Genomic DNA, 27,056 nt, shown 5'->3' on the forward strand with positions numbered 1-27,056 from the left:
AAAGGACTCTGAGAAGGAACAGCCAATGAGTGAGGAGGACAAGCAGAGAACGTGGTGTCCTGGGAGCAAGATGAAGAAAGTGTTAGCAAGAGCAAAGACATCTCCTCCGAAGAGGTCTCCTTCCAACGGAGGCAGAAAAACGCCAGGAGACTCCAGAGGGCGCAGGGCACAGACTGGGACTGGGGTGGGGCAGAGTCAGGAGGTGACCTGGGAGTGTGGGCTTCTTGGTCCAACAGCCATAAACAGGGATGAGGGGCACAATTCCCAGCGGAATCGGAGTAAGCGGTGGCAGGGCTGGGGTTTTGGGGGGTCGGGCGGGGTGGGTCCTGAATCTTCTCCTCGGCTTCTGGGGGTGAAGGAGAGGCAGAGTGGGAGACTGGGACCCCCTCCCAGCACAGGGACCAGTCCTGAATGTGCTCTACATCCTCTCCCATCAGCTCTAACTCACTGTCCAGCTCGTGAGCCCTGCTCTCTGGCCGAAAGCACCCCAGGGAACACCAAGGACAAAGGAGTCTTCCAGCCACAGCAGGAGCTTGCAGGGCTCACAACACTGTTTTGTGGGGTTGGGGAGAGAAGACCTACCCCCATTCAATGTCTTCCAGGCAAACTTTCCAAAATTAAGTTACAGAGAGCAGAGAAGATTTGAGCCTATTTAAGTCCTTCCCACTGGAAAAAAAAAAAAAAATCAAAGAAATTCTGTAGTTTTAACTTTTAAGAATTTTAGGCGCCAGTGAGTGTTACAGGGATCAGCTTCATGCTTTACTGAAATTCAGGAGCACAGCTGCCCACATTGCCACCGAAATACGTAAATATCCTGTAACTCAGGTGAGGAAATTGATTCAGTGAGCAACTCTGCATGAGCTGCTCCCCTCAAGGGGGTGGGTGATGGTTACTGCAGCCCATCCTCCTCTGAAAACTGGCCCAAATGCCACACATCGGCTGCTAAATGCCACCATCATAGTCATCTTTGTCATTTCTTTTAAAAATATTTTTTTCGGGACTTCCCTGGTGGTCCAGTGGGTAAGACTCTGCGCTTCCACTGCAGGGAGCATGGGTTCGATCCCTGGTTGGGGAACTAAGATCCCACATGCCATGTGGTGCAGCCAAAAAAATAAAAAATAAAATTCTTTTTTAGTAAAGGAACAACTATGGCATCACAGCTATCACCAGTTTAAAAGCAAGCACAGTGGGAAGTAGCCCATTTAACTAATGACAGCCCATGTGCTGCGCGGCGTGAACAACGGCCCGTCCTTGTCATTTCAGCTAAATCAGAGCATCTAACAGGAAGGTCTCTGATTCTCCACTCTATTCGCTGTGGTTCTTAGCCTGGAACTGCCAAGGCAGAGAACACCGGAGCACCGGAGGACCAGTAAGGAAGACAGAGGCCCCCAGACGGGAAGTCGGCAATAAAGGTGCAGCCGACACAGGCAACTAGGAGAAGTACCGAGGAACCCCAGTCTCCACCCTGCTCTAGGTGGGCAGGTGAGCTGAGCCCTCGCTGCCACAGCAGGGCTGATCCTCCCAGTGTGGGGCAGTGGGAACACTTCGGTCCTTTCAAAACCGACAGACCCACAAGGGATCCAAGTTCCACCTCTCGCTCGCCAAGTGACCTTGAGCGCGGTGCTTATACAGCCTGACCTTTGAAGTCCTCGGCACAGAATGGAGGTGATGGTGCCAAGCTCTCCAAGTGCAGGGTTTCCTAACCGTGGGCTGTGATGTGTGAAGGTGCCTGATGTGGAGCAGGCGTCACAAGCAGGGATCATGGGTGATGATATTATCAGGTGAAGAAGAAAAAAAAAGCCATCTTTGGAGGTGACAGTGGCGTTAGGTTGGGAACCCGACAGTTCATCAGGAGACCGTGGTCTGGGGCTCTAGTCCATCAACCTCCAGTGTCTGTTCAGGCAGCTGAGAGCAAACCCACCTGAGCCGCACTAGGGTATCTGGGCTCAGCGGCAGGTGGTCCAGGGAAGGGAGGCAGGCTCCCATCTGGCCTCAGAGCCCCGTCACCTCACCTGGATGTGTGGAAGCCTCCCACCTGGACCCGTGCACTCTGGAGATGGGGTGTCAAACCTCTCACCCCTTACTGGGTACTGGATTACCTACTTGCATATTTACCGAGTAAAGCTGAGCTAACCGATTTGCCAGGGTTTTCTGCCCGGTGTTAGAGCTGCACGTGGCCAACAGCAGCTGCAGTGGATCGTGTGACACGATCATCCATTTGGGGCAGATACACTGGGATGAATCAATCTCTTCTAACTCTCAGACTCTTTGAGGAACAAACACAAATGTATGCAAACAGCAAACGCAGAAAAGCCTCACCAACATTTCTGCAGCTGAAAAATGGCTGAAATTTATTTTTATTATGAAAACATTATTTTAGGGATAAAATATTTTGTCACTGAGGAGAAAACATTCTTAAAATTCCATGCAATCCCTGCTCCCTCTCAGTTTAATTTCTGCAGATGCCTATTGCTTATCTGATTGGCCTTATTAGCTATTCCATACAGCCTGGTTTCCCTGTGCTAGAAAAACAAAATGGAATTTTGAAGAACGGTTTGCAAACCAACCCAGAACAGACAGCATCGTCATACGTGTTGGTGGACCCTGACGGTCAGCGGCCGAGGGGCCGAGGGGTCGGCTTCGCCGCCCCGAGGACGGCTCCTCTGTTCTCTGCACTCCTGCCTGTGCCTGCCTGCTGCAGCCTCAGCCTCGCCCCCTACATCTCTCCTGCATCTGCATCCCGCTCACACGGTTGGTCACACAGTGACTAGGACACACCCAAAGCACACAGGGCGGCGTCAGCATCACTGGTGACTACGTCAATGGCTACTTCTCCCACAAGTGCAAGTATCACCCCCAATTAATCCCTAACCTAGAGCCCCTCAAACAGAACCTTGGAATCTCAGCTTGACTTTGGATACACATAATTCTTACCCTTAAAATGTGGGTCTTGGGTTGAAACTCTGAATAGATTATCACTAGCTAAATCACATCATTTATGAAACCGTTTGCTCCTACAGAGCTGTCTATCCAAAAAAAAGTGTCCAAAGCCTTGTAAGTGTAAAACCCTGATCCCCTCCCCCAGGTGAAGAATGCTCCCACGGGAGTTGAGAGACTTCAGTGCAAAGCCTGAATTCTCTGAGCATCTAACAGTATCAGTGACATCCCCAAGTGTGTCCCCAGAGGGCAGAGAAATGGCTCTGACTGCAGACCTTCATCCTGAGATCCGGAGACTGAGGACCACTGCTAAGGGCGAGTGGCGTGGCGGTGACTGCACCGCTTTTCATCCGAGCTTGAGCTGCCTTCCTCCGGTGTCCAGACCCTACAAGCACAGGCAGCGAGACTCAGCCAGTCCCGATCCCCCGGAGGGAACAGTGGGCCACTCAGAGGACCTTAAATCCTGGCTCCTGACCCCTTGTGCCCTCCCTTGTCTGCTGGAGCAGGAGGACAGACTGTCCCCACGGGGCCGCTGTGCCACGTCTCAGTGGAGGAGCCCTGCCGGGAGGAAAGGGCTCCCACCCTCCTCCCACGGCGGGGTGAGGGCTGGGGGACAGACACGGAGACAGACCTGGAGAGCGGGTGGGGGAGCAGGAGAAAGACTGGCAAAGCTGCTTCAGACTCTGGATTCAGCCGCGCGTGTCACCTGGTCTACACCCGTGTCAGTGAGCCAATCACTCCTGCCCCTTTTCACCTGCGCTAGGTTAGTCCTGGATTCCTCAGGACTGCAGCAGAACCTTGACAAACACTCCTTAAGGAATTCCTTCAAGATCAGAAATTCCACCCAAAAGGCATGACTGTGCGGGGCCCTGCGTAACTTAGAGACAAGGCTAGAGACCTGGGCCTAACAGAGCCGCTGACAGTTATGGTCGGTACCGGAGGCCCTGGCGCTCCCGCCACTCTGGATGGTACTGACCAGGCCTCTGTCTTGGTCCCCAGCGGCCGACACTGGCCTTTCTCAGGTGGCCTCTGCCTGCGCAGCTGCAGCCTGGGCTCTGCTGTCCTCTCACGGTGGCCACTGGACTCCTGCTTAGGGCAACTGCCAGACTCACATTCGCACAAGTGTAAACCCACGTGCGCTCACGGCCACGTCGGGGTGCTGGGGAGAGCCCGGCCCAGCGCGGTGGACGGCCTCCCCTTCCCTCCCCGCTCACCTGCACCCCGCACCTCTGAATCCAGCCCGCTTCTTCCACCCCTCCCCCTTTCTCGATGCCACTCTGACTCCCAAGCTAATCTAAAGCCGGCTTTCACCTTCCCTTAGTCTCTCTTTGTATTTTATTGTTGATGAAACATCATATTCTTCATAGTAGACACACCTTCACAGAGAAGATGTGAGGAACACAGCTCGAACACCACACAATCCCCACACGGAAGCTCACCTGGAGGCCTCTCACACTCGGTACTCACAGAGGGGGTGGTCAGCTCAGCCCGTGTGTCAGTTCCATCTCCCATCCCTGCCCATCTGATGTATTACCTGCTTGTAATAAGATGTCTGATACATATCAGGGAGAGACTATTTCAAAACCCAGAAACTCTGCACTGCTCTCAACGTACACTTCACTTATTCTAATCTTCACTTATTCTAATATTCTAATCTTCACTTATTCTAATCTTCACTTATTCTAATATTCTAATTTTCACTTATTCTAATCTTCACTTATTCTAATCTTCACTTATTCTAATCTTCACTTATTCTAATCTTCTAATCTTCACTTATTCTAATCTTCACTTATTCTAATCTTCACTTATTCTAATCTTCACTTATTCTAATCTTCACTTATTCTAATCTTCACTTATTCTAATCTTCACTTATTCTAATCTTCACTTATTCTAATCTTCACTTATTCTAATCTTTACTGAGATTTTGAGACTTTTGCCTCATTTCTGTTTCTCCTGTTGGTATTCTGACCACTGGCTGTATAATAAATATTTTTAAAGAAATAAATAACCACGGGTCTAAAAACGTTAGTTTCTATTGTGCTTTTTTCTCGTGTGTCCCTGGGTCTGCTTCTCCCTTTCAGCCAGTTGCCTTGACCTTCAGCAAATTCAATGCCACTCCCAGAAGCCTAAACTTTTATAGAATTCTACAAATCAGTCAAAATGGAAAAGAAATGACATGTGTTTAACAAGTAGTGACTGAAGGTCTCTCAGCCTTTTCCAAGTGGACAGGACACCTAACTGACAAGGAGTTTAAATGTCAACAAAGATGGGCTGGTCCCGCAGCCCTGGAGCACGACTGTTAAATAACTGAATGGCAGACACGGTCCCTCAGTCTGGTGAGGCAACACCTGGTTCTGAGGATGCCCACAGGCCAGAAAACATGTTCGAGGGTACAATCAGGTCAGCTTAAATATTTAGACAATTTCACTGATTTTGTTAGTGTTTAACCAGTCTCTCTCCTCTCGTCTGAATTAGATTTTGGCTTCCAAAAGGGATAAAAATCTCTTCAATGCTCTAAGCTTCTAATATTTGCTAGTAATGTTAAAGAGACGGCAGAAACCTGACCTTCAGACGCAAGCTGACATGGCAGATGCCAAGGATCAGGTATGGAGAATCCCAAATCCAATACAGGCTTGTTCACATCTTGGGACAGCTCACTGGCCCTCACGCCCTGGAGAGGGCTCTCCAGGTGGACGTGCACTGGCTACCAACTCTGTGTGTCACCAAATGCCCTAGGGCTGCACCATCCACTGCTACAGCCATTCCCCACATGTGGCTATTTTCATTTAAATTAATTAAACTTAACTATAATTGGATGAACTAGGAGTTTGGGGTTAGCAGATGCAAACTATTACATATAGAGTGGATAAGCAACAAGGTCCTACTGTATAGCACAGGGAACTATATTCAATGTCCTGAGATAAACCATAATGGAAAACAATATTTACATATATATATATTTATATGATTACTGCACAGAGCCTACTGGTAATAAATACACATAGAACTTACCACCCGGACAAGTGGGCAATGTGGGCTTGAAGAGGGACACTGAGCCCTATTGCCATAAGATGGCAGGAGTGGCGGGGTCAGGAGGAGGTTTCAGCCACGCTATCCACAGCCCTAAGCAAAGGGTGAACCTCTATGACCTTAGTCTTGAATAAATATAGTTTCTGGGGCTTCCCTGGTGGCGCAGTGGTTGAGAGTCCGCCTGCCGATGCAGGGGACGCGGGTTCGTGCCCTGGTCCGGGAGGATCCCACATGCCGCGGAGCGGCTGGGCCCGTGAGCCATGGCCGCTGAACCTGCACTTCCGGAGCCTGTGCTCCGCAACGGGAGAGGCCACAACAGTGAGAGGCCCGCGTACTGGGGAAAAAAAAAAAAAAAAAATATATATATATATATATATAGTTTCTGGAAACAGAAGCAATACAATGAGCTTCAGCAGAAGGGAATCACTGGTCCAGCACAGACCTGGCTCAGAGGTGGTGACAGATGAACTATGAGGAAGGACCAGAGAAAAACATATCTCTGAGCTCTCACTGAAACACTCAGCCTCAGGGCAGCTAGAGAGCCTCAGAGTGTCAGGCAGGAAGGTGCTGGGCGGGAATGCCCACAGAGTGGACATTCTGGGGCAGAGTGGAGCTGCCCCAGAAGCCAGCAGGGGAGGGGTGAAGGAGGCGTCAGAGCAGAGGCCAGGCTGCAAGTGTCCTGAGGGCAGCACAAAGCACCGCGGTGCAAATTGCTTGTTCATTCCAGAATCCTGGATGCAAATGGGAAATAATCAGTGTGCAGCCCAGCAAAGGACAAGGTCAGTCTGGGGCTTGCGGTTGTGTATTTACTGAGATAGGCCATCCTAATACATCCTAATACATCCTGATGGGGGGACATCGTGGGGTCAGCCTGTCAGAGGAACTTGCCTCGGTGGCTGGGAAGCAGAGATGAACCCAGGTTTCTGGAAGGAGAAGCCTAAGCCAGGTTAAGTGGGACACCCCCAAAAGCAATGTGGACCCTTCATGCTGCTGCCAGTTTTTGACATTAAATTTACACTTATTTTAAGAGAAGGAGGTTATTATTACTAGAAAATCGCTAGCAACCGTTACCGTTCAGAATCCCAGCCATTTGTTATCCATTATGTATACATTTCCATTCATAGCCCCACTGTTTGTCATATGCTATTATCATAATGGCCCCATAATGGGCTCTGCTTCTCTGACACCCTTGTAACTGCCATGACTCACTGTGTCAATTTTCCAAGGGAGAAAACATCACATACAATGAAATAATGCATGATTTTAGTCATTCAAATATTATATCATTCTTAGCCATGCTTATAGCTACCATGTTGCCTATTAAAAGTCTATTAGTAATACAGACGCACCAATTAAAATCCCATGTTCCATGTGGTATTATAAATAGTTTCTCTTTTATGGGGGATTACGTAGAGGATATCTAGTTAATGCCAAGGGTTAATGCACATTTGTTTTGATAAGGAATAAGGAATAAGGAATCTTTAATAATAGCAATTTACTTCCAGTAAACAACCTATCAGTACGTTTTTATTTACAATCCTCATTCATTCATTCATTCAGCAAGTGTTTATTTGGTGCCCATGAAATGCCAGGGACTGTTCTATAGGCACAAGGATGTCAAGAGTACTTGGGTGAGACTTCCCTGGTGATCCAGTGGTAAAGAATCCTCCTTCCAATGCAGGGGACGTGGGTTCAATCCTCTGTTGGGGAACTAAGACCCCACATGCCGTGGGGCAGCTGAGCCTGCACACCACGACTACTGAGCCCGCGCACCGCAAACTACAGAGCCCACACGCCTTGGAGCCTGCTCCCCATAACTAGAGAGAGAAAATCCGCATGCCACAACTAGAGAGAAGCCCTCGTGCCACGACAAAAGACCCCGCATGCCTCAGCGAAGATCTTGCGTGCTGCAACTAAGACCCAACACAGCCAAATAAATAAATAAACAAGTAAATATTTAAAAAAAAAAAAGAGTACTTGGGAAATCAAGAGAAAAGTGCTTCCTCCGTGAGCTTACATTCTAGTGGCAAAACGTGATAAAGAAATAAACACACGAATGTGTAATCTAATGTCAGATAACCGTAAATCCTATGATGCAGATTAAATTCATATAAGAGGAAGGTGAATGCTTTGATAGAGCCGGGATAATTCTCCCACGGAAACTCTGAGTGTGTGTTCAGACATGAACGGGAAGGGAGACTGGCCGTGGGGACAGGGGTGATTTTATTTTGCATTTCTTCTGTCTTCCCGGTGAATGAAAAGCAGGGTTCTGAGAGGAAGGAGAACTGTGAAGCAGCCTCCTTGGCTGATGGGGGCAGTGAACTGATGGGGGGAGGATGGGGTGGAGTCACAGGAATGGACTCGGGGTCCCTGGACCCCTGCAGAGATGACTTTAAAGCCAAACCCCTCGGAATGGCTCTTTGTCTTCTCTGGCCGCAGGACTCAACCTGGCCTCATTCAGAAGTCTGTAAAAGGCAACGATTAGAGAACGGGCAAAAATCCCCTTCCCGGTGTAGAGAGGACCTGCAGAAGGACAACAGAAGCGGGAGAAGGGGAAGCAAATGCAGTGACACGGAAATGAGACGACAACGTCTGCTTTCCTGTAGGTTCTTGATGCAAAACCTCCAACTTCGGTACATTCACATAAAATTGAGCCCAATTCCACTTATTAGGAAAAAAAAAATCTACTGACTTCACAAAGCAAATCTTTGCTGTAAAAACCATGAAAATAGAATTCTTCTATTTCCCTGATTCTACCGTGCACATCCCTCCCACACCCTTGTAGCACGGTTTCAACGATTATGAAATCCAGATGCACCGTCCATCCCTGTGGAAGGGCTCTGCCAGGTGCCAGGGGCAGAAGCCCGTCGTGAAAGAGCTGTCATTGCCCACACGGGTTCTGAGTATGGCCGGTTCCCCAAGAGAGAAATGAACACCAGTACTCAGAGGCATGAGAGGGGGCAGCGCATGACCACTGCTGTGAGGCAGAGAGTGGGGCATCACTTCCACTCCAAAGAGAACTGTTAATACTAAGCCCAAAGTCTCTAGCCAGATCCTTGCACTTTTCTAAGCTGTACAGCTGCCTCTAAGGTGATCAATGATGGGAGAAGACAGGTCGGGGAAGTGAGTTGACAGTGCAATGTGCGGGACCTAGTCAGGCACACTAAGAGTTGAGTCTTTTTACCTCAATGCACGTGCTCCAATCCACATTTTAAGTCCACTCTGGCATCTCTGTGCAGCATGGATTGACAGGGGCTCGGGGGTGCAGAGAGCCCAGCTGGAACAAAAGTGTAGTGGCCCATGTGAGAGGTGATGCCAGCTTTCATTAGGGTGGTTGTCATGGAGATGAAGAGAGGTCAAGAGATGAGGGACACAGTACTGGGAGTTAGAATCAATAGAATATGGTGGCGGGCTGTATGTGGCTGTTCTGAGATGGGCAGATTTTAGGAACGGCTCCCAGGCGTCTGGATTGAGCAATCTGGTGGATAAGCTGCCCTTTACTAAGCTGCAGACGCTGAGGGAAGAAACAGGTCTGGGTCTGCGTGCTGTGGAGTTCAGCCAGGACATATTAACATGGAACATACAAGCGATATCAAGTTACGGTTAAATACATGACTGCAGCTCTGGGGAGGAGGCTCTTGTTCAAATGCAGATTCTGACTCAGCGGGTCTGGGGTGAGGCCCGTGCCTCCATTCCTGACCTGCTCCCAGGTGACGGGGAGCCTGCAGCTGCAGGAAACCCTCACCTGTGCTAAGTGTGGAAAAGCCACCCCAGTTCCACCCGGAAGGCGGGATACTGATATTTTCAGCGGCGCCTGTTCCCAGTTTGTGTCGGCCTGTGTGTCTGATCATCAACTGTTCTCGGGGGGCTGCCACCCTGGCCAGCCTGCACGTCTGGACCCCACCGCAGTTCCCTGTTTGGTTCGACAGTCCTGAAACAGAGATCCACCCTCTGAGTTTATGAGACCTACCCCACTTCTGTTCTGTCAAAGGCCTCCTCGGAGCTGGCGGAAGAGCGCCACGTGAATGCAGCCTGGTCCCATTGTTTCCACAGCTGCATGCTGGTCCCGCCAAGGAAGCAAGGGCACAAACGCCTGGAGGGAGCCCCAGGGTAGGACGCACAGGCAATAAGCCTCTAAGAAGTAGCAGCAGAGAAAGAAGATCCGCCCCACCTGCTTGAGCTGCCGGCCCCTGCGCCCTGTTCCCCACAGCTGACCCCCAATGGCTCCACAGCCATGCAGCTTCCTGTGATGCCTCTGCTCCCAGGTCCAAACACAGAGCTTGTATAGCCTGCCCACCCAGGGGCCTTTCAATTAAAATAAATAAATAAATGTGTGTGTATGGGCATGTGTGTGTGCAAATACATACATACATGCACGCACACACACAATTTAAAACAGATTAAATCTGAAGACTCCTTTGTCTCTACATGATAGTAAATAAAGGCATTTGGTGTTTGGAAATGCAAATATCTCTAAGAGAAGAAAAACTGTTCTTCCTGAGAAGCCATCTGCCCCACGGCATCTTTGCTCACAACGCTCGCTGCACTGCAGTGAACCTGCACAGCACCTTACGGTTTGTGTCATGCACTCTACCCTGAACTGTGATTTAACCCATCTCCCAACTAGATGGTGAGGGCCTCGTCTCAGGACCCCCAGCTCCTAGAATGGTCCCTTCTACCCTGTGGTGCTCAGTAAATAAAAGCTGTTGATTGCATAGCAGACCTCACCTCTTCTACCTGTTTTTAATGTGTATCTTAACTTTAACACCACTGCAATAGTCAGAATAATGGTTCTCAGCGATGGCCACATCCTAACCCCTAAAACTTGTGAAAACGCTCCCTTACATGGCAAGAGGGATTTTGCAGGTGTGATTAAGTGAAGGACTTTGAGATGGCAGAGACTATCTTGAGTTATCCTGTGGGCCCAAGATAATCACAACCGTCCCTATTCACGGGACACAGAAATGTCAGAGGGAGGTTTGAAGATGCTACCTGCTAAATGTGGAGAAAAGGACCAAGAGTCAAGGAACAGAGGCTGCTCCAGAAACTGGAAAAGGCCAGGAACAGGATCCCCCAGAGCTTCCAAAAGGAAGACAGCCTTGCTGAAACCTCCATTCTAGCCCAGTGACACAGGGCAATGTAATGTGCTACACCTGTGTGATTTTAAGCCACTAAGTTTGTGGTAATTTGTTACAGTAGCAATGGGAAGATAATACAAGTCCATTTTGGGAATAAATTAACCTGAGTAAGAATCTACCCACTGCCTTCTCATAGAAGCATCTCCTTTCCCGGAGTCTATTGCCTGTCCTTATATCACAAGAAATGACACAGATTTTGTAACAAGGGGGAGAATGCCTAATCACCGTCTTGCCTAATCAGTTCATTCTGGGATGCTTTCATTTAGTTATTTATATTTGAGAGATGTTCTCCTGGTGGTAGAAATAGAGTGTGAAGCAGGATGTGAGAAAAAGAGACGATGCCCAGCATAACTAGCGAAGTATCAGTATTAGTGAGGGCGTTTGTGATGTCAGAGCTGCAACTGGTCAGAAACAGCGCACTTCTGTTCAGGAGAACAGCAGAGACCATGAGTGTCTCCTCCAAAGCTAAGACACACACCAAAGACTCTCTCGTTCGCTCTGCAGACAGACGGCGAGTCCAGACCGCACCTTCCGACCGAGGTCTGGGAAACCAGTCTTCACTATCCGTCAGGCAAGCGGCCCCGTATTTTTTGAGTAAATACAAAGCTTTGAATGAAGTGATGGAGAATAGTGAATGGAGGGCCTTTTACTAACTTAGTCAAAAGTCCATTAACCCTTGAAACACAAACATAATCCCGTATCTATGTAGACAGGGGCGTGCATTTTGCAGCTGCGCCATTGACAGCATTCCTCAGACACGCAAAGAAATGCATAACCCTAAAATAAGGGTTCAAAACAATCAGTGCTACCACACGCCACCTTTTATTTAAGAGTTTCCACACAAGACAGCGTTCTGCATAGAAACTGTGAAAACGTGCTATTTCTATTCTTTGGAGCTCATGACTAAGCTAGCGTGTCCAGCCAAACAGTCACAGGTCAGGATATCAGCAGGTCCTGCAGGGCAGGCTGGTGCGACGGGCAGGGTGAGGTTACCCAGGGAGAGGGAGCGCCGGCAGCAGCTCCAGCAGGGTGGCCGGCTGCCCGCCACTGCAGTTCTTTACGCTCTTGGAAAGGTTCCTTTTCTGGATACACTGACTCTCATAAAAACGTTCGGTGTGAGTCTCTACTCACAGTTCTTGGAGAATACGATGGCAGCGGCAGATAAGCTGACTCTGGGAAAGAATGTACCTTATGGCAGGGAGGGGCTTGCCTACACCCACTCTGAAAATCAGATGAATGGCTGGTAATCCACTGATACTAGGAGGCATGCATTTAAGTGTAGAAAGTGTTGATTCCGTGGCATCATCTCATTTACCTCCTTGACTGACTATATAAAACTTACCTAAAACTAGACTGAAATGTAAATATAGGTCTGGTTTGGTTCACAAATCAAATATCCAGAAAAGAAAAAACAAGGCACGGATATAAAACTGCTTATACTAAAGGTAACAACTCAATAAGTTCATCTCATCATCTAATCAGTACAGCGTATCTATTAAGACAGGCACTGGCCAGTTACAGCCCAGAGGCTAAACAGGGCCCTAGCACCCACCTCTGTGCGTGCCAGTAGCTAAAAATGGTTTTTACATTTTTAAATGGCTTGAGAAAAATCAAAAGAAGAACGCTTCATGACATGTGGAATTATTTGGAATTCAAATTCCAGGGTCCATAAATAAAGTTTTCTAGGGACCCAGCCACGCTCACCTGCTTCCATATAGTTTACGGCCACTTTTGTGCTAAACCACAGAGCCAGCGGCCGTGGCAGAGACACTTGGCCCCCAAGGCTGGGTTACTCTCTGGCCCTTTAACTGACGGAGATGCTGCCCTGCAGGTTAAGAGCTCCGGCTGAAGACCCGGGCCCCCTGGTCCCCGCCTGCTCTACCGCTTAGGAGCCACGCGACCTCGGGCAAGCTGCTGAAGCGCCTGCACTTGCTCCTCCCTGAGACTCCCTCGTGGGGTGGCGTGTGGATGGGGAGAGGAAAAGGATGTGAAGCGCGCACAGGGCAGCACGTGGCACCGCACCCGGGTGAGCCGCCACAGATGTTATTGTTGCTGTTTGTTGTGACCGTGATCACACTAACGCAACTTTACCAGGTAGAGCCTTCTACCTGCTTCAACTTTTCTGGAAATCATGGTTGACACTAATTTATAGTTTCAACTACTCTGAAAATTATCTCTTCATTAAGTGGTCATAATATTTTTGAAAGCTGTCCCAGTCTCCTTCCCAAATGAAGATAGTCATCAATCACTGTGGCACGTAATGGCCATTAATTAGAAGTTTAGCTCAAAGGACTGTCATTTTTAATGTTAGTATCTTGTTCTAGTCTCGTATTTCAAAATCATTTTCAAAACTGCGCCCGAGATGGAGATGCTGGTGAGTGAGAGGACGCACTCCGTACTCTGCTCCCTCTTTGACAGATAATTACGCCAGGACTTGTAGGGGTCAAGCAGCTTCCTCAAAGTGCTGGCAACCCTTAATTAAAATGAACATTCATGGGCTTGTATTTGGACTTCTGCTTTGCATGAGTCCACCTTCAAGATTTTTTCAAACAAAAGCTTTGAACTTATTAATCTGACCTAAAATTCAAACTAGTTTCAAGTCACACACATAGACCACTTACTGTGACAATTTCTCTTGGTCATGATGCTCTTATTTCATTTAGAAATGCCACAAATACATCCAGTTAATGCATTAAATATGAAAAGACTTGCTGAAGAGACTCAATTTATTAATGATTCAGTAGAACTTCCTAAAACATCTATTTAGAATTCATTTATAATTCATTTCACAGCTTAGCTGCGGTTCCCACAGGGCAAATATTTATCAAATATTACTCAAATATTATTAATATTACTCAAATATTACTCAAATATTACTTATTTTAAGTCCTCCCTTTATGTTTATTTGTAGAAGGATACTTTTCTTTTCCAAATAAAGGCTAAACTTCCTAAAAGCATCCATCCGTCTATTGTAATTTAATGTGCAATTCCTGATACGGTGACAGTAACGGGTTTTCACATATAACACAGTACACTGTGCAACCAAACAAAAGAATAGTTATTAAACATAATAGCTGGCTATAAACTGAACAAGACACACATTCAGTACATCATAAATATTTATTAGAGAGTAACCATGGTAATTAATAAACACAGTAATCAAAATAAGAGGGAAATAGCATCTGAAAACCCTGCCATTGTAAGAAAAACTTCACAGCTCACCTACCAATGAACCACACACAACCAAATGGATATTTGCAGTATGAAAATCAGAATATCTGGCCTGGCTAGCACGGGCGGAGTACAGAGTATCTTGAATAGGGCTGCCATCGTCCCTAACACTGACAATTATAGCCCCTAAAGCCAAGGGCTCATCAGAGCTGCAGAGTAAGGGCTAAAATGAGTTAGAAACATCTAAGTGTAAACTAGTTGTGCAACCTTGGTCAAATTCAGTTCTCCGTGCCAACTGCAAAGAAGAAACAACACCTACCTGGAAGGGCTGTTGTGTAACTAGACTTACTGTGGTGATGCTGTCCCACCATATACAAATCTCCAATCATATGGTACACCTGAAACTATCGATAATATACTGCTATACATCAATTATATCTCAATAAAAAATAAACAAGAGAGTTGTTGTGACGATAAAGATGCGATATGTGACATACTCAACGAGCTCCCTGGAACAAAGCCCACATTCGGCACCTGGGTCTTCTTACTTTCCTATTACAGCGTCTGTGACTCCTGAGACTGGCATCACCACACCCACTACTGCCCCTGCTTCTACTCTTGCAACCATGAAGCATCCCCCTTCTCTTTAGTGGTCACATGTAATAATTCAGATTCTTTGGAGCTAAACACTTCAGGCCCAGTGAGATAAGCATAATAAATAAAATAGACAATAACAAATGTTGGTAAGGATGTAGAGACACTGGAACCTTTGTATACCGCTGGTGAGAATGTAAAATGGTGCAGCCACTTTGGAGCACAACATTAAACAAAGAATTATCATAGGACGCAGCAATTCTACTCCTAGATATATACCTAAGAGAAGTGAAGACATATGTCCACACAAATGTTCACAGCACCATTATTTAAAATAGCCAAAAAGCAGTGGTTAAGAATCCACCCACCATTGCAGGGGACACATGTTTGGGCCCTGGTCCCCTGCTCCACATGCCGCGGAGCAACTAAGCCCATGCGCCACAAGTACTGAGCCTGCACTCTAGAGCCCGTGAGCCACAACTACTGAAGCCCGCACGCCTAGAGCCCGTGCTCCGCAACAAGAGAAGCCACTGCAATGAGAAGCCTGTGCACCGCAACGAAGAGTAGCCCCTGCTCACCACAAGTAGAGAAAGCGCGCGCACAGCAACGAAGACCCAACGTAGCCATAATTAATTAATTAATTTTAAAAATAGCCAAAAAGTGGAAACAACCCAAATGTCTACCCATGATGAATGAACAACATGTGGTACATGCATACAATGGAATACTATTCAGGAAATGAAAAGGGATAAAGTACTGTTACATGCTACAACTTGGATGAAACCTTCAAAACATTACAGTAAGTGAAAGAAGCCAGACACAAAGAGTCACATATTACATCATTCCATTTATATGAGATGTTCAGAACAGGCAAAGCCATAGAGACAGAAAGCCGGATTATCAGGGGCTAAGGTGGAGGTGTAGAACGAATAGTGATTGCTAATGGACACGAGCTTTCTTTTGGGGGGGATGAAAATGTTATAAACTTAGATAGTGGTGACAGTTGCACACTTCTGGGAACGAACTCAAAACCAATACATTTTACGGTATGTGAATTTTGTTTCAAAAACCTGTTATAAAACAGAACTAATCAAGCACATATGGGCAACTATATATTTAGGGAGTGGCAGAAAAGAACAAAGTCTGTCTTTGCTGGGTCTGCTGTGCTCTGCCATGGAATGCCAGGACCACACAAACCTCCAGGCAGGACAGGCAACGTGAGCTCTGCACAAAAGACACAGTAGAGTGGTGTTACAGATGAACTCCACTCCCTGTTCTAGACATCTGCTCTCCCTCTAGCAAGTGGGGTAGTTATGACAAAAAGTAGAATGTAACAGTAGGAGCAGGAAGAATATAAGCTCTTGGGTTGAAAAACCCTGTTTCAAACCCAGGGTTTAAAGCCTGGTTCCCCCATATACTAACGTGCTACCTTGGACCATTTACTTAACCTCTCTGAGCTTCAGTTTCCTCATCTACAAAATGGGTACAAGAGTACCTTATATGTCGCCCAGTGGCTGTGAGGATACACTACTGTATATAAAGCCCTTAGAAGAGTGTCTGACACCGTCATCACCATCAGCACTAAGATCGCTCTTGCTGTTCACCAGGCTGGCCCCCAACACTCAAACCCAGGCCCGTGGCACAATCGCACATGCTCCGTTAGCATCCCCGGGGACTCCCTGCTTTGCTCACCAAGTAGCCTGGGCTTGTTTCCTCTCCCTCTACTGATGACAATTACTTCATTAGCACAGAAAACCAGGGCCCCCGGGAGCGCAGCCCAGGGCACCTGCACTGACTAATAACCACAGCGGCGGCCAGCTGATGCCGTACAAAGAGCAGGGCACAGTTCCAGGAGTTTTGTAAACAATCTTCATCCAGATGCTCAGAGCCAGCCTGGGAGGTGGGCACTGTGAACCACATCGCTCTCCAGATGAGGAAAGTGCAAATAAGCTGAGTAACTACCAAGTTACCAACACGGTCAGAGCTGGAATCAAACCTGACCAGTGTAACCTATGGTGCTTTCCTGCGCAGGAGGCTGAGTTAGATTTCCAAGACAAGAGGAGTCAGGAGAGCAGCTGAGCATGAGCGAAGAGTGCTTTGTGACTATCACAACTGTCTCATTCAAATGGGAGGATGCCAAGGTACATTCCATGCCACTCATCCTTCACTCCTTCCCTCGTTCACACATACATTAAGCATCTATCACATGCCAGCGATAAAAACAGTCCTTGAAGGATACTGACATTAAAAGAGGAAATTGTGGAACCATATAACCAACACATTAATAAAGGAACAAAGGGATGTCCCCGGCCAAGAGGAGACCAGGAAAGGGTCAACTGCTTTCTCAACTGGCAAAGATAACCCCACCACTACCTTCAATCTACTTAGACAAGAATTCAGAGAAAAACCTGACACTCATTTTCAACACCTTGTATTCCCTGGGAACACCCATGAATGGAACTTTAAGCCATGCTTCTGAACCTTCTCTATAATTTGTTTCCATTCAGACATCTGCGCCAGCCCCCAGACAATCCCCTCACCTCCACCTCACGGGGCAGGACAAGCACTTACCCAGCTGCGGGCCTGCCTGGGGAGGGACGGGGTGGGGGCCATGGCGGCAGGTGTTGCAGGAGGTCAGAGGCTCTTTGGGAGACTGCAAGTTTTCCACAAGCCCAGAGACACCTATGTCATTCCAAGACTGATACATTCTGGCAGACTGAAGGGTGTGTGGAAGCTATGCACTGCACATTTTCTAAAGCACCATTTCACATCTTAATTTAGCCCTAAAATCCTAAAGGGGTTTCCATTATGCCCACAACCACAGGGGTAACACTTAGGGTTCTAAGCCTGTGAAAAGTACCCAATACTTTTCAACTCTTTTTCTTCTAGTAATGGTCAAAGCAATTTCCATGAAAGAAAAAGGAGAAGAGACATGAAATACTTCTTTGGAAGGATGGGCTAAATCTTAAGAGATTTTTAAAATCCAATGCTGAGATGGTAAATAAGGAATATACTAAACTTACTTTAGGAGCTAAAGGTTTTCAAATGGTATTTTACGGTAATACTAATCCAATAAGATCACACTGTAAGCTGACAAATACGTTAAATTGGATACTATTGTATGTATCTTAGGAACCACAAGAAAATAATCTGTCAATTAAAATTCTAAATAACATTTTATGTACTATTAAGATTAAGCTTTTCCTATAAATGCAATAACTTTATAATGAAAGTTAAATAAGAATTTAAAGAAAAAACCTGATGCTCATTTTCAATAATGAAATATTACTGAATTTATAAAGTAATTATGATATCCAAAAATCAATCCCACAGTAAGTGCTATAAGAGTAAACAACAATAAGGGACTTCCCTGGTAGTGAAGTGGTTAAGAATCCGCCTGCCAACGCAGGGGACACGGGTTCGAGCTCTGGTCCAGGAAGATCCCACAGGCCACGGAACAACTAAGCCTGCGTGCCACAACTACTGAAGCCCACGCGCCTAGAGCCTGTGCTGCCCAACAAGAGAAGCCACCGCAGTGAGAAGCCCGCACACCACAACGAAGAGTAGCCCTAGCTCACCGCAACTAGAGAAAGCCCGCACGCAGCAGCGAAGACCCAACACAACCATAAATAAATAAATTTTAAAAAGAGTAAACAAGAAAAAGGTACAAATAAGAATTTATGCAATATGATTAAATTTAAAATAAAACCTTAATAACAATGTATGTGGGAGAACATACCTATAACATATTATTCCTGAATAGCGTTTACCACAGTTTTCATTTGTCAGAAAAATACAGGACATTGCCAATATCTGCTTTTGGTAATCCAAGGCCAGGCCAAATACGCATCTCTATGTTTTACTAAAATGTACGCACTGATTATTCTCTATGAGATGAATTAGAAGTTGTTTTCAAATTAGGCATATAGCAAACAAGATTTCTTTTAAATTATATCAAACTGTATATCAAACTTAAATACACCTTTCTTAATAATTTCTATAAATATTCATTGGCTTCAATCTTTTTATTAATATGATAATAAACTGTGCTTGGGTGGAAAATAATTTTTGAACTGTCATATGCTGTAGAAGATTTATTGAATTCCACAGATGCTTTCAGCTTTCTGTAGAAAAAAATGAAAGCCTTTCACTTAAGAATAATTTAATTTTGAAGATGTGTATATTTTTAAAATCCAGATGTCACAGCAAGGATGGTATAGAAATCTGTGAATCAAATTTTCACTTCAAAATCTAACCTTTTGTTTGAATAGGAGAGAACAAGGAGGTAATCGTCTTGTTAAGGTGTTTAATGACAACAGTTTCAAGAAAAATCTGATCATACCAACAAAAAGAAGCTTTTTTTAAAAAAAGGAACAAAATGTGTGACGTCTACGCAGCAAATCCAAACAGGGACGTGTAAGAACCCTCTGAAAATCAGTCGTGTCTAATCTACAGAGTCCCCTTCCACACACACTGGCTAGAGGACCTTCTACCAGAGTCTCGTGACCAGCAGTGAAGTCAGGCCAGTTCGATTCTCCTGCTGAGATACGAAATCAGAGCCTCTGAAGCCAGTCTCACAGGAAACGTAGGGAAAACGCCAATACAATATCGTACTAATCCAAACGCATACCTTTATTCTTTGGTCATCAACATCTATAATCGTAGCAACACGAATTAACCTGGGGTTTCGTTTATCCACGACTTCAAGTTTCATATTCGGGAGAAAACCATGGGGCAGCCGCTGTAACGTTACAAAGCAACGAGTTATGCGAAATCCAATAATTCAGATGTGCTACTAACGTTTTCTAAAATATGACTGTTCTAACTTTACATCAGATATTTAATACAACTGGAAGTTAGTTTTAAGAGCACATAGACCTTCATGCATATTATTTTATCCATTTTCATAAAAACCTGCGGGAGGAAAAAGAATATTTTGGTAATTTTCAAGATAGCTAAAAGACAAAGATTAAATCATAAATTCATGAATGGTCACAAGTTCAAAAAAGGATCTTATTATAACTTATCTATCTGGTTTAGATGTTGTTTTTTTCTAACATTAACCTTTTAAATTAAGAAATCATTGACTATTATCACTGCCCAGTTTTGGAGTGTAAGGCACAGAAGGCAAAATTAACAAAGAATTAGAAAGGATAAACATGATCCTTTAAATTTTAAAATAGATAAAAGCTGCCATAATTATAACAGCTAAATGTTTTAAAATCATACCACAATGTAATTCAAAGTCATAATCTGTGCTTTTGGTGCTTCATCTTTAACATAAGCATGTTAAACTGCATTAATTCAGGGTTTCTTCCAAGTCTTAAAATGCTGGGAACCAGGAGTCTACAACGATGGACACTCAGGAAACACTAAGGAAAATGGAGTGGGGAAAAAATGCACTGGGGCTTACCAAATCATTCAAACTGAGGAAATTTACCAAAAATCAGTCAAAAGACAACTCTGCCAGTGTTTAAGGATGGCAAAAAGTTTCACTTTGAAAGCTATTACACAAAAAAGTGTTCAGTTGACTTTCTTGAAAATGAAAGGGTACTGAATTTCTCAAGTCTAGAAAATGGCAGTAGGAAAATAAAACTTTTGATAATGCCTGACTTACAAAACAGTTAAATCTTTCTACAATACCTGGTTTGTTCCTCTCCAGCTTTTGTGGAAGCATATTTGTTTCTAAAATGCATTATTATGTCTACTAAATGGAGCATACTGACTATAATTAGGTCTCTGATTCTTGAACATATTTCTTTTCTCCCCGAGGTCACCATGCTGATAACAAAGGTAATTGTTTCATATTGCAGATGCCAAAGACATACAGCTTGAGGTGAACCCTTAATAACCCTGAGACAGAGGCTGGAGGTTGCCTTTTTAACTGAATCTTTTCATAATATGATTTTCTTGTAATTTTCTTCTTGGAAAAGTAAAGTGAAGTTTTGACATAAAGCAAGAGAGAAAGTGAGACGACAAGCAGCTGGTATTTTTGCTTATTGAATTTTTGCAATTCTTAAAACGCTTTCTAGCACGCCAGAACTTCTAGCCCTCTTAATTTGATTATACCTCTTCCCCCAAATTCGACCTATTTTAATCAATTGTTTTAAAAAATGAAATAGCATTCTGTTTTAAACCCCTTTTGATCTTTAGAAAACTTTCAGTAAAAGAAATCACATGGAGAAGCTCACTATATAACATTCTGATTAAAGATGAGTCAGGGACACATAGCTGAAAGGGAACAGAGCTTGAAAACCACTGGTTTAGAACATAAGTATCTCTAACTATGCTATCAGTACACTTTCTTTCTACTTGGTTTAATCCTGGAATAAATGGGTACGTACAAATTTGAACTTTACAAGTTGGTATTCTGACAAATTGCTAAAAGCAATGTTCCCTCAAAATAGGTGAAAGGGTAACACACAGGGGCTACATACACTCCATCTATTTTATCCCGGCATCATCGACCGTCAAACAGTCCCTGAGACCGAAAGCTCAGGGTTCCCACTCAGAGGACCAACAGACCCAGAAAGGAAGGGCTCAGTCATCAGAGGCTGAGGGGGCTTCCAACCGGACTTCAAGGAGGGAAATCGTCACCTGCACTGGTGCATAGGAACAACAGTAAATGAGTCACCTCCTTTGCATTTTTAACTGAAAAGCAAAGCAAATTGGTCATGGAAACAACACTTGAATTTAAAAGGAGAAAACTAGAATGATTTTGAATTGCCAAATGAAGGCACCATTCCACACGGACACTGTTTAAAAAAGCTGCGAGTGCTACAGATCCAAACTTACCATTTTAAAAACTTTGGCAGGTACTGCATTAGTTCGAGTAGCTTCCAGATATTCTGTCCAGGAAAATTTTTCTGGCTCAGGATAACCTGAAAAATAAATAAATATCAAATGATTACTCACTGATATTCCGATTGCCATATACTATGAGACATCTGCTAATAATAATGCCCACTGTTAACTGAATGCTCACTATTCAATAGCCCCTATTAAGAACGTAAGTCTGTGATAACCTCTGAGAGGGCTGTTTCGCCCCCACTATGCTCGTGTGCACGCATTCACTGGTCCGTGCATTCACTCCATGAGGGTAAGCAGGTGAACCGAGGTCGAATGGGGGTCTGAGCACTGGGCAGAGCCAGGCCACCCCCAGGAGGCCTCTTGAGATGCTTGAAAAAACTCACAATCACTGTCTGACCTCACTCCATGAACTGATGATCTTTCCAATTCCTCCAATAATTCTGCTTCGATTAGGGTTTTATTCTCATAATTAAATGTTTTAATTACAATTTCCCAGGTTTGTTATTTATCATTGCAATTTTAAAATATATATTGGTATAACATGATATAAAGCGCGCTATGTTTAAAAATTTCTGTCTAACTGGGTTTCTTGTTTCTCTTTATGCTTGTGTTATTTTATTCCTAATTACATTTGCCAGAGGTCCGTCTATATTATTGTGTTGTTTTCTTTTTCCTTTCAAGAAATGAGTACTTAGACTCACCCATCAGATCTATTGTTTTCTTTTGTCTTTCCTATTTCGTTTGCTGCTTTTAGTCTTATCACCTCTTTCCTCATACTTCCCTTAGGTTTGTTTTATAGTTATCTTGCTAAACTGAATTATAAACATAATTATTTTTATTTCTTTAAAAATAATATAAGCATTTAAGGCTATGAATTTACCACTGCTGTCTCTCAATACAGCTTTAGACATCTGGACAAACTTTTAGGAAATATTTATCTTTCTCACTTTTACTTTCTAAAAAACAATTATAATGTGTAATTGTCACCTTGATTTAATCATTGGCCAAACATTTAAGAGACAGCCCAAGTGGTTAATTTTTTTTTTTTTTTTTTTTTTTTTTTTTTTGCGGTACGCGGGACTCTTACTGTTGTGGCCTCTCCCGTTGCGGAGCACAGGCTCCAGACGCACAGGCTCAGAGGCCATGGCTCACGGGCCCAGCCGCTCCGCGGCATGTGGGATCTTCCCGGACCGGGGCACGAACCCGTGTCCCCTGCATCGGCAGGCGGACTCTCAAGCACTGCGCCACCAGGGAAGCCCCCAAGTGGTTAATTTTTGAAGTTGTTTAAAATATTAATAATAATTTCCAGTTTACCACATGGTAGTTTCAGAATATCACATGGTCCGTACAATTCCTATTTGGGAGACTTTAAGATTTCTTCTTGGTATAACACAGGATCAACAGTTTAAAAGTATTTAAAGTATATATCAATACATACACATAGATATGTTTTAAGGTGTAATATCAATATGCATTAATTCAATCTAAATAGCTGTATTACTCAAAAATCTGTTTATTTCTTATTTAAGCAAAAAGCCTGAAGCAATATGCAGGAATCTCTAAAATAAATTTTCTGTACAGTTTTCCAGTACTTCTGATAATTTTTTTGTTCACATTTAAATGTTTCGCCAAAATAAAATATATTTTTAAAAAATATACAAATCAAGTGGACAGATTGAGAAATTGTCATAAACTCTCCCACGTAACCAGAACATGGGACACCCCACCCCCATCCCGCCCCCGTCTGGTCACGGCCCCACTTTCCTCAAAAGGAGCCACCTGTTCTGGCTTCTGCCCTCTGAGATGAGCTCTGCTCATTCCCTTTTCTCCTTGTATGAATGGAATCACACAGCCTGTGCTCATCTGTGGTGCTGGGCTTTTGCTCAGTAGTCTGGCTTCAAGGTTCTGTAGACTGCTGTGTGAGGGTTGTTCATTTTCACTGCTGCATAGTACTCCATTCAGGGGTATCTCACAATTTATTCATCCTTTCTACTGGTGATGGTCATTTGAGGAGTTTTAATTTGGGGGCTATCACAGAAAGTGCTGTTACAAATATTCTAGCGTGTTTTTTGCAGGGACCAGAAATATACATTTCTATTGGAATGCATCCAGGAGTAAAACTGCTGGATCTTGGGGTATTTTGCATCACATGTTGACCTTATAATGTTTAACATATAAATGCATATGTAATATTCAATAGTAACTGCACCTTTTATTTAATATAGAGAAATTCTGCCTTTTGGACACACTTACTGCATTTTGCCTCAAATTCTCCTTTTTACTAAAAATTAAATTGTGCGCCATTTGGTTATTTTCTGTTTATGTTTGTCTGATAAGATTTTGCCCATCTTTATCACTTTTATATTATTTTGTTTCAGGTGTATCTGTTAAACACCTCCTAAGTGGATTTTAAAACACATTTACATTTACTTTCATAACAGGTTTGCTTTATCTAACTTCTGTAAACACATTTAAGCTGGACTTTTTTAAAAAAAACTTTTAGGATTGCTTTTGATTATTGTCCTTCTCTATGTGAGTTACGTTACATAACTTAACGTTTCAATAATTATTTCTGCAGTTGCATTTACCTTTATAGCTCATATGTTTAAAAACCGTCCAAACTCGTTCCTTGTATCCTGGGCCTCCACATTCCTGCGTGGGTTCTGAATCTGCCCCTTCAGCATTGGCTCCTCTCTGCCTGCTCCAGGTTCCTGGCCCAGGGACCTGACCGGCAGATTCAGGGCAACGGTGACAAAGGAAACCAGCGTGTGGTGGGTTGAGGGAGGAATGCATGGTGCACAAGAGAGGAAGCAACTAGTCCTGCCCCGAGAAACCCAGCTGCTGTTACGAGAGGGACAATCCCACCCTGATTTACGTGATCAATACGTGAAAATAAAAGACTATGGCTATTTTAAGTGATTCTTAAGTACTCACTGCCTCTATGCGACTCTCTAGAAATGAGCTATGCACGTGCAGAAAAGAGGAAACACATGCATTAGGTCTATCTTCCCTGTTCAGTGAACCCAAGGAAGAAAAGAGCGTCTTCCAGCCCCGGGAGACTTGCAAACACCACCCATTCCCACTGTCCTCCTCCTGGCCCAGCCCTGAGCTGGCGCACTGCAACGAAGAGCAGCCCCTGCTCGCTGCAACTAGAGAAAGCCCGCATGCAGCAACGAAGACCCAACACAGCCATAAATAAGTAAATAAATTTATTAAAAAGAAAAGAACACCTTGTCTAACTGGCTTCCATTTACTGGTTACGTCATAATGCCCGCTCCACCCACACTGATTCATTTATTCCTCACATACGCCTTTTTCTCCTCATTTTACAGGTGAGGCTCAGGGAGCTTGAGCAGTTCACTCAGTGTTGTACAGTTAGGATGCAGAGGAAATGGGATTTGAAGAGTGATGTCTCATTCAGTTGCCCACATCCTTCATCACTGCTCCCCCAGTATTCTAGGGCGTCCATCCTCCAGGCCTCAGGACGGTGGGGCGAGCTCCCCCTGGAGGCCAAGGTGCAGGATCACGGGGAGGGGATGCGGGTGGAGGACGGGAGACAGGGCTACAGGTGTCAGTGCGTTTCTTCACAGCCCACCGCATCCCGCACTATTTAGAGTCTGAAATGTCAGGGAAGGGCAACACTGGGAGAAAACCGGGCACAGGTGTGGCAGACCTGAGGGAGGGGACCAGGGACCACACACAGGGTGTAGCCGGGTGCTTAGGACCTCCCCGTGGGGAGAAGAGGGAGAGAGGGGGAAAAGGGTCCTCGGGCAGATGACAGCCTAGGGGGATGGCGTGCGGAGGAGATTAGGGCTCAGGGGCCCTTTCCGAAGGCTGAGGACCACGTCTGGAGAAGCCGTGGGGCTCCTCCTGGAAAGGGCGACGCCTGCCTCCTTCCTGGTGTCAGGCAGCTGGGGGGACAGAGGTCAATTCCAGAGCTTTGAGTTCAAGAGATCTAAAGTCAAGAAAAGCCCTTAAAGAGGATACACACTCAGGGAAACTCAAGGCCAAACCAAGGGAAGCATAAGTGAAAACTCCTAAATCGTGTCATTCCAAGGGGTGCCTGCATCACCCAGGAAAGAAGCAGGTCCTCACCCGACCCCAGGCCCTGCACAGCCGGCCTCCCGTCTGCTGCCACCGGACGCCCCTCGAGCTCTCCCCCCGAAGGAGACACCCCCCACCGCCTCCCCACTCCCCAGATACCCCCCTCCTCTAAGCTGCTATTCCAGTGTCACGACCTCCTGAGACAGGCCGTGCCCCTCCCCACCGCATCACTCGCCCTATTCTTCTCCACAGCACTGACCCCCTAACTATTCATACTTTGCACGTTTCTCTTGCCCATTAGAATATTACTGCCTTCTGACAGAAATTTATTCACGTCACTGCTATTTTCTCTGAGCCTAGAACAGTGCTGTCATTATCACGCAATAACTATTTGGTCAATATCTGTTAAATGAATGAAATGTATTTCCTGAGAAGTCTGCATTGAATACTGCGGTGACTGGAGCTGGGACGACGCTGCTTTCCCGCTGGCGCTGCTGGGATTCTGAGGCACCGTGAGGACAGGATGGTGCTCCTGAATCACCCCTGGCTCAGCTCCCAAGCAGCACTGCAGCCTGGACAGAGCCCAGGCAAGGCATCTGATTTGCGGCATCTGTACGGGCAAAGAGCACTCCTCAACTTTCCACGTAAGAAAGGCCAGCTGAAGGGTGAGACTGGTTACAGGCTCTTCTTACAACAACAGCCTAAATCAAAACATAATTCTGCCACCGGATCCTTCCTTCTAAAGAACCGGGATCATGAATAAATAGCACAAGTCCTTACGTTCCTGACCTTCTGGTCTGGGTAACCTGTCCCATGGAAGCAAGACAACAATAGTTATACCAGGGGCCAATTCCGGAACCAAAAACCATTGGTGTCCCAGGACAAGCAATTTTTAAGTAATGGACAATAGTGCTGATTAACAACCAGCAATAAACAGGGATCTGCTAAGAGTCTTACCAAGAAGATTCAAGAAGAATGGACAGAACATTGACCATAAATACATGCTGGAAGGACTTAAGAGTCCTCTTCATCTAACTCTTCATTTTATTGATGAGGAAAGTGAGACCTGGTATTTTAAGTGACATGTCAAAGGCAAGACAACTAATAATGAAGCCAAAGCTCGAGCCCAGGTCTCCTGACCTGCAATTTACAGAGATCAAGACCTCCAGAGAGCTGCTCTGAGGCCCAGTGATGCTTTGCAGGCTGCCGGGCACTGGGCAGGAGAAAGCACCAGCATCAGCAGGCAATGAGGGCCGGACCACCAGAACCAGGGAAGCCTGAGTGGGTTTCGCCATCATTCTGAGAGACTGATTCAGGCAGCGCTCACAAGGC

At 45.3% G+C, this 27,056-nt stretch overlaps 1 protein-coding gene across 1 annotated transcript in view; it reads right to left on the bottom strand.

The window, feature by feature from the left end:
- Positions 1–27,056, bottom strand: part of L3MBTL4 (L3MBTL histone methyl-lysine binding protein 4) — a gene marked incomplete at both ends in the record, with an annotated part of 303,064 nt that overhangs the window by 188,722 nt on the left and 87,286 nt on the right. Inside the window, 2 exons of the mRNA XM_082853718.1 lie at positions 19,501–19,611; positions 21,666–21,751. Of these exons, the coding sequence (XP_082709844.1) occupies positions 19,501–19,611; positions 21,666–21,751 (197 nt within the window). The remainder of the gene's footprint in view (positions 1–19,500; positions 19,612–21,665; positions 21,752–27,056) is intronic.

The sequence above is a fragment of the Leucopleurus acutus genome (assembly GCF_964270905.1).
Source record: "Leucopleurus acutus genome assembly, chromosome: 13".
In the NCBI taxonomy this organism is placed as follows: domain Eukaryota; kingdom Metazoa; phylum Chordata; class Mammalia; order Artiodactyla; family Delphinidae; genus Leucopleurus; species Leucopleurus acutus.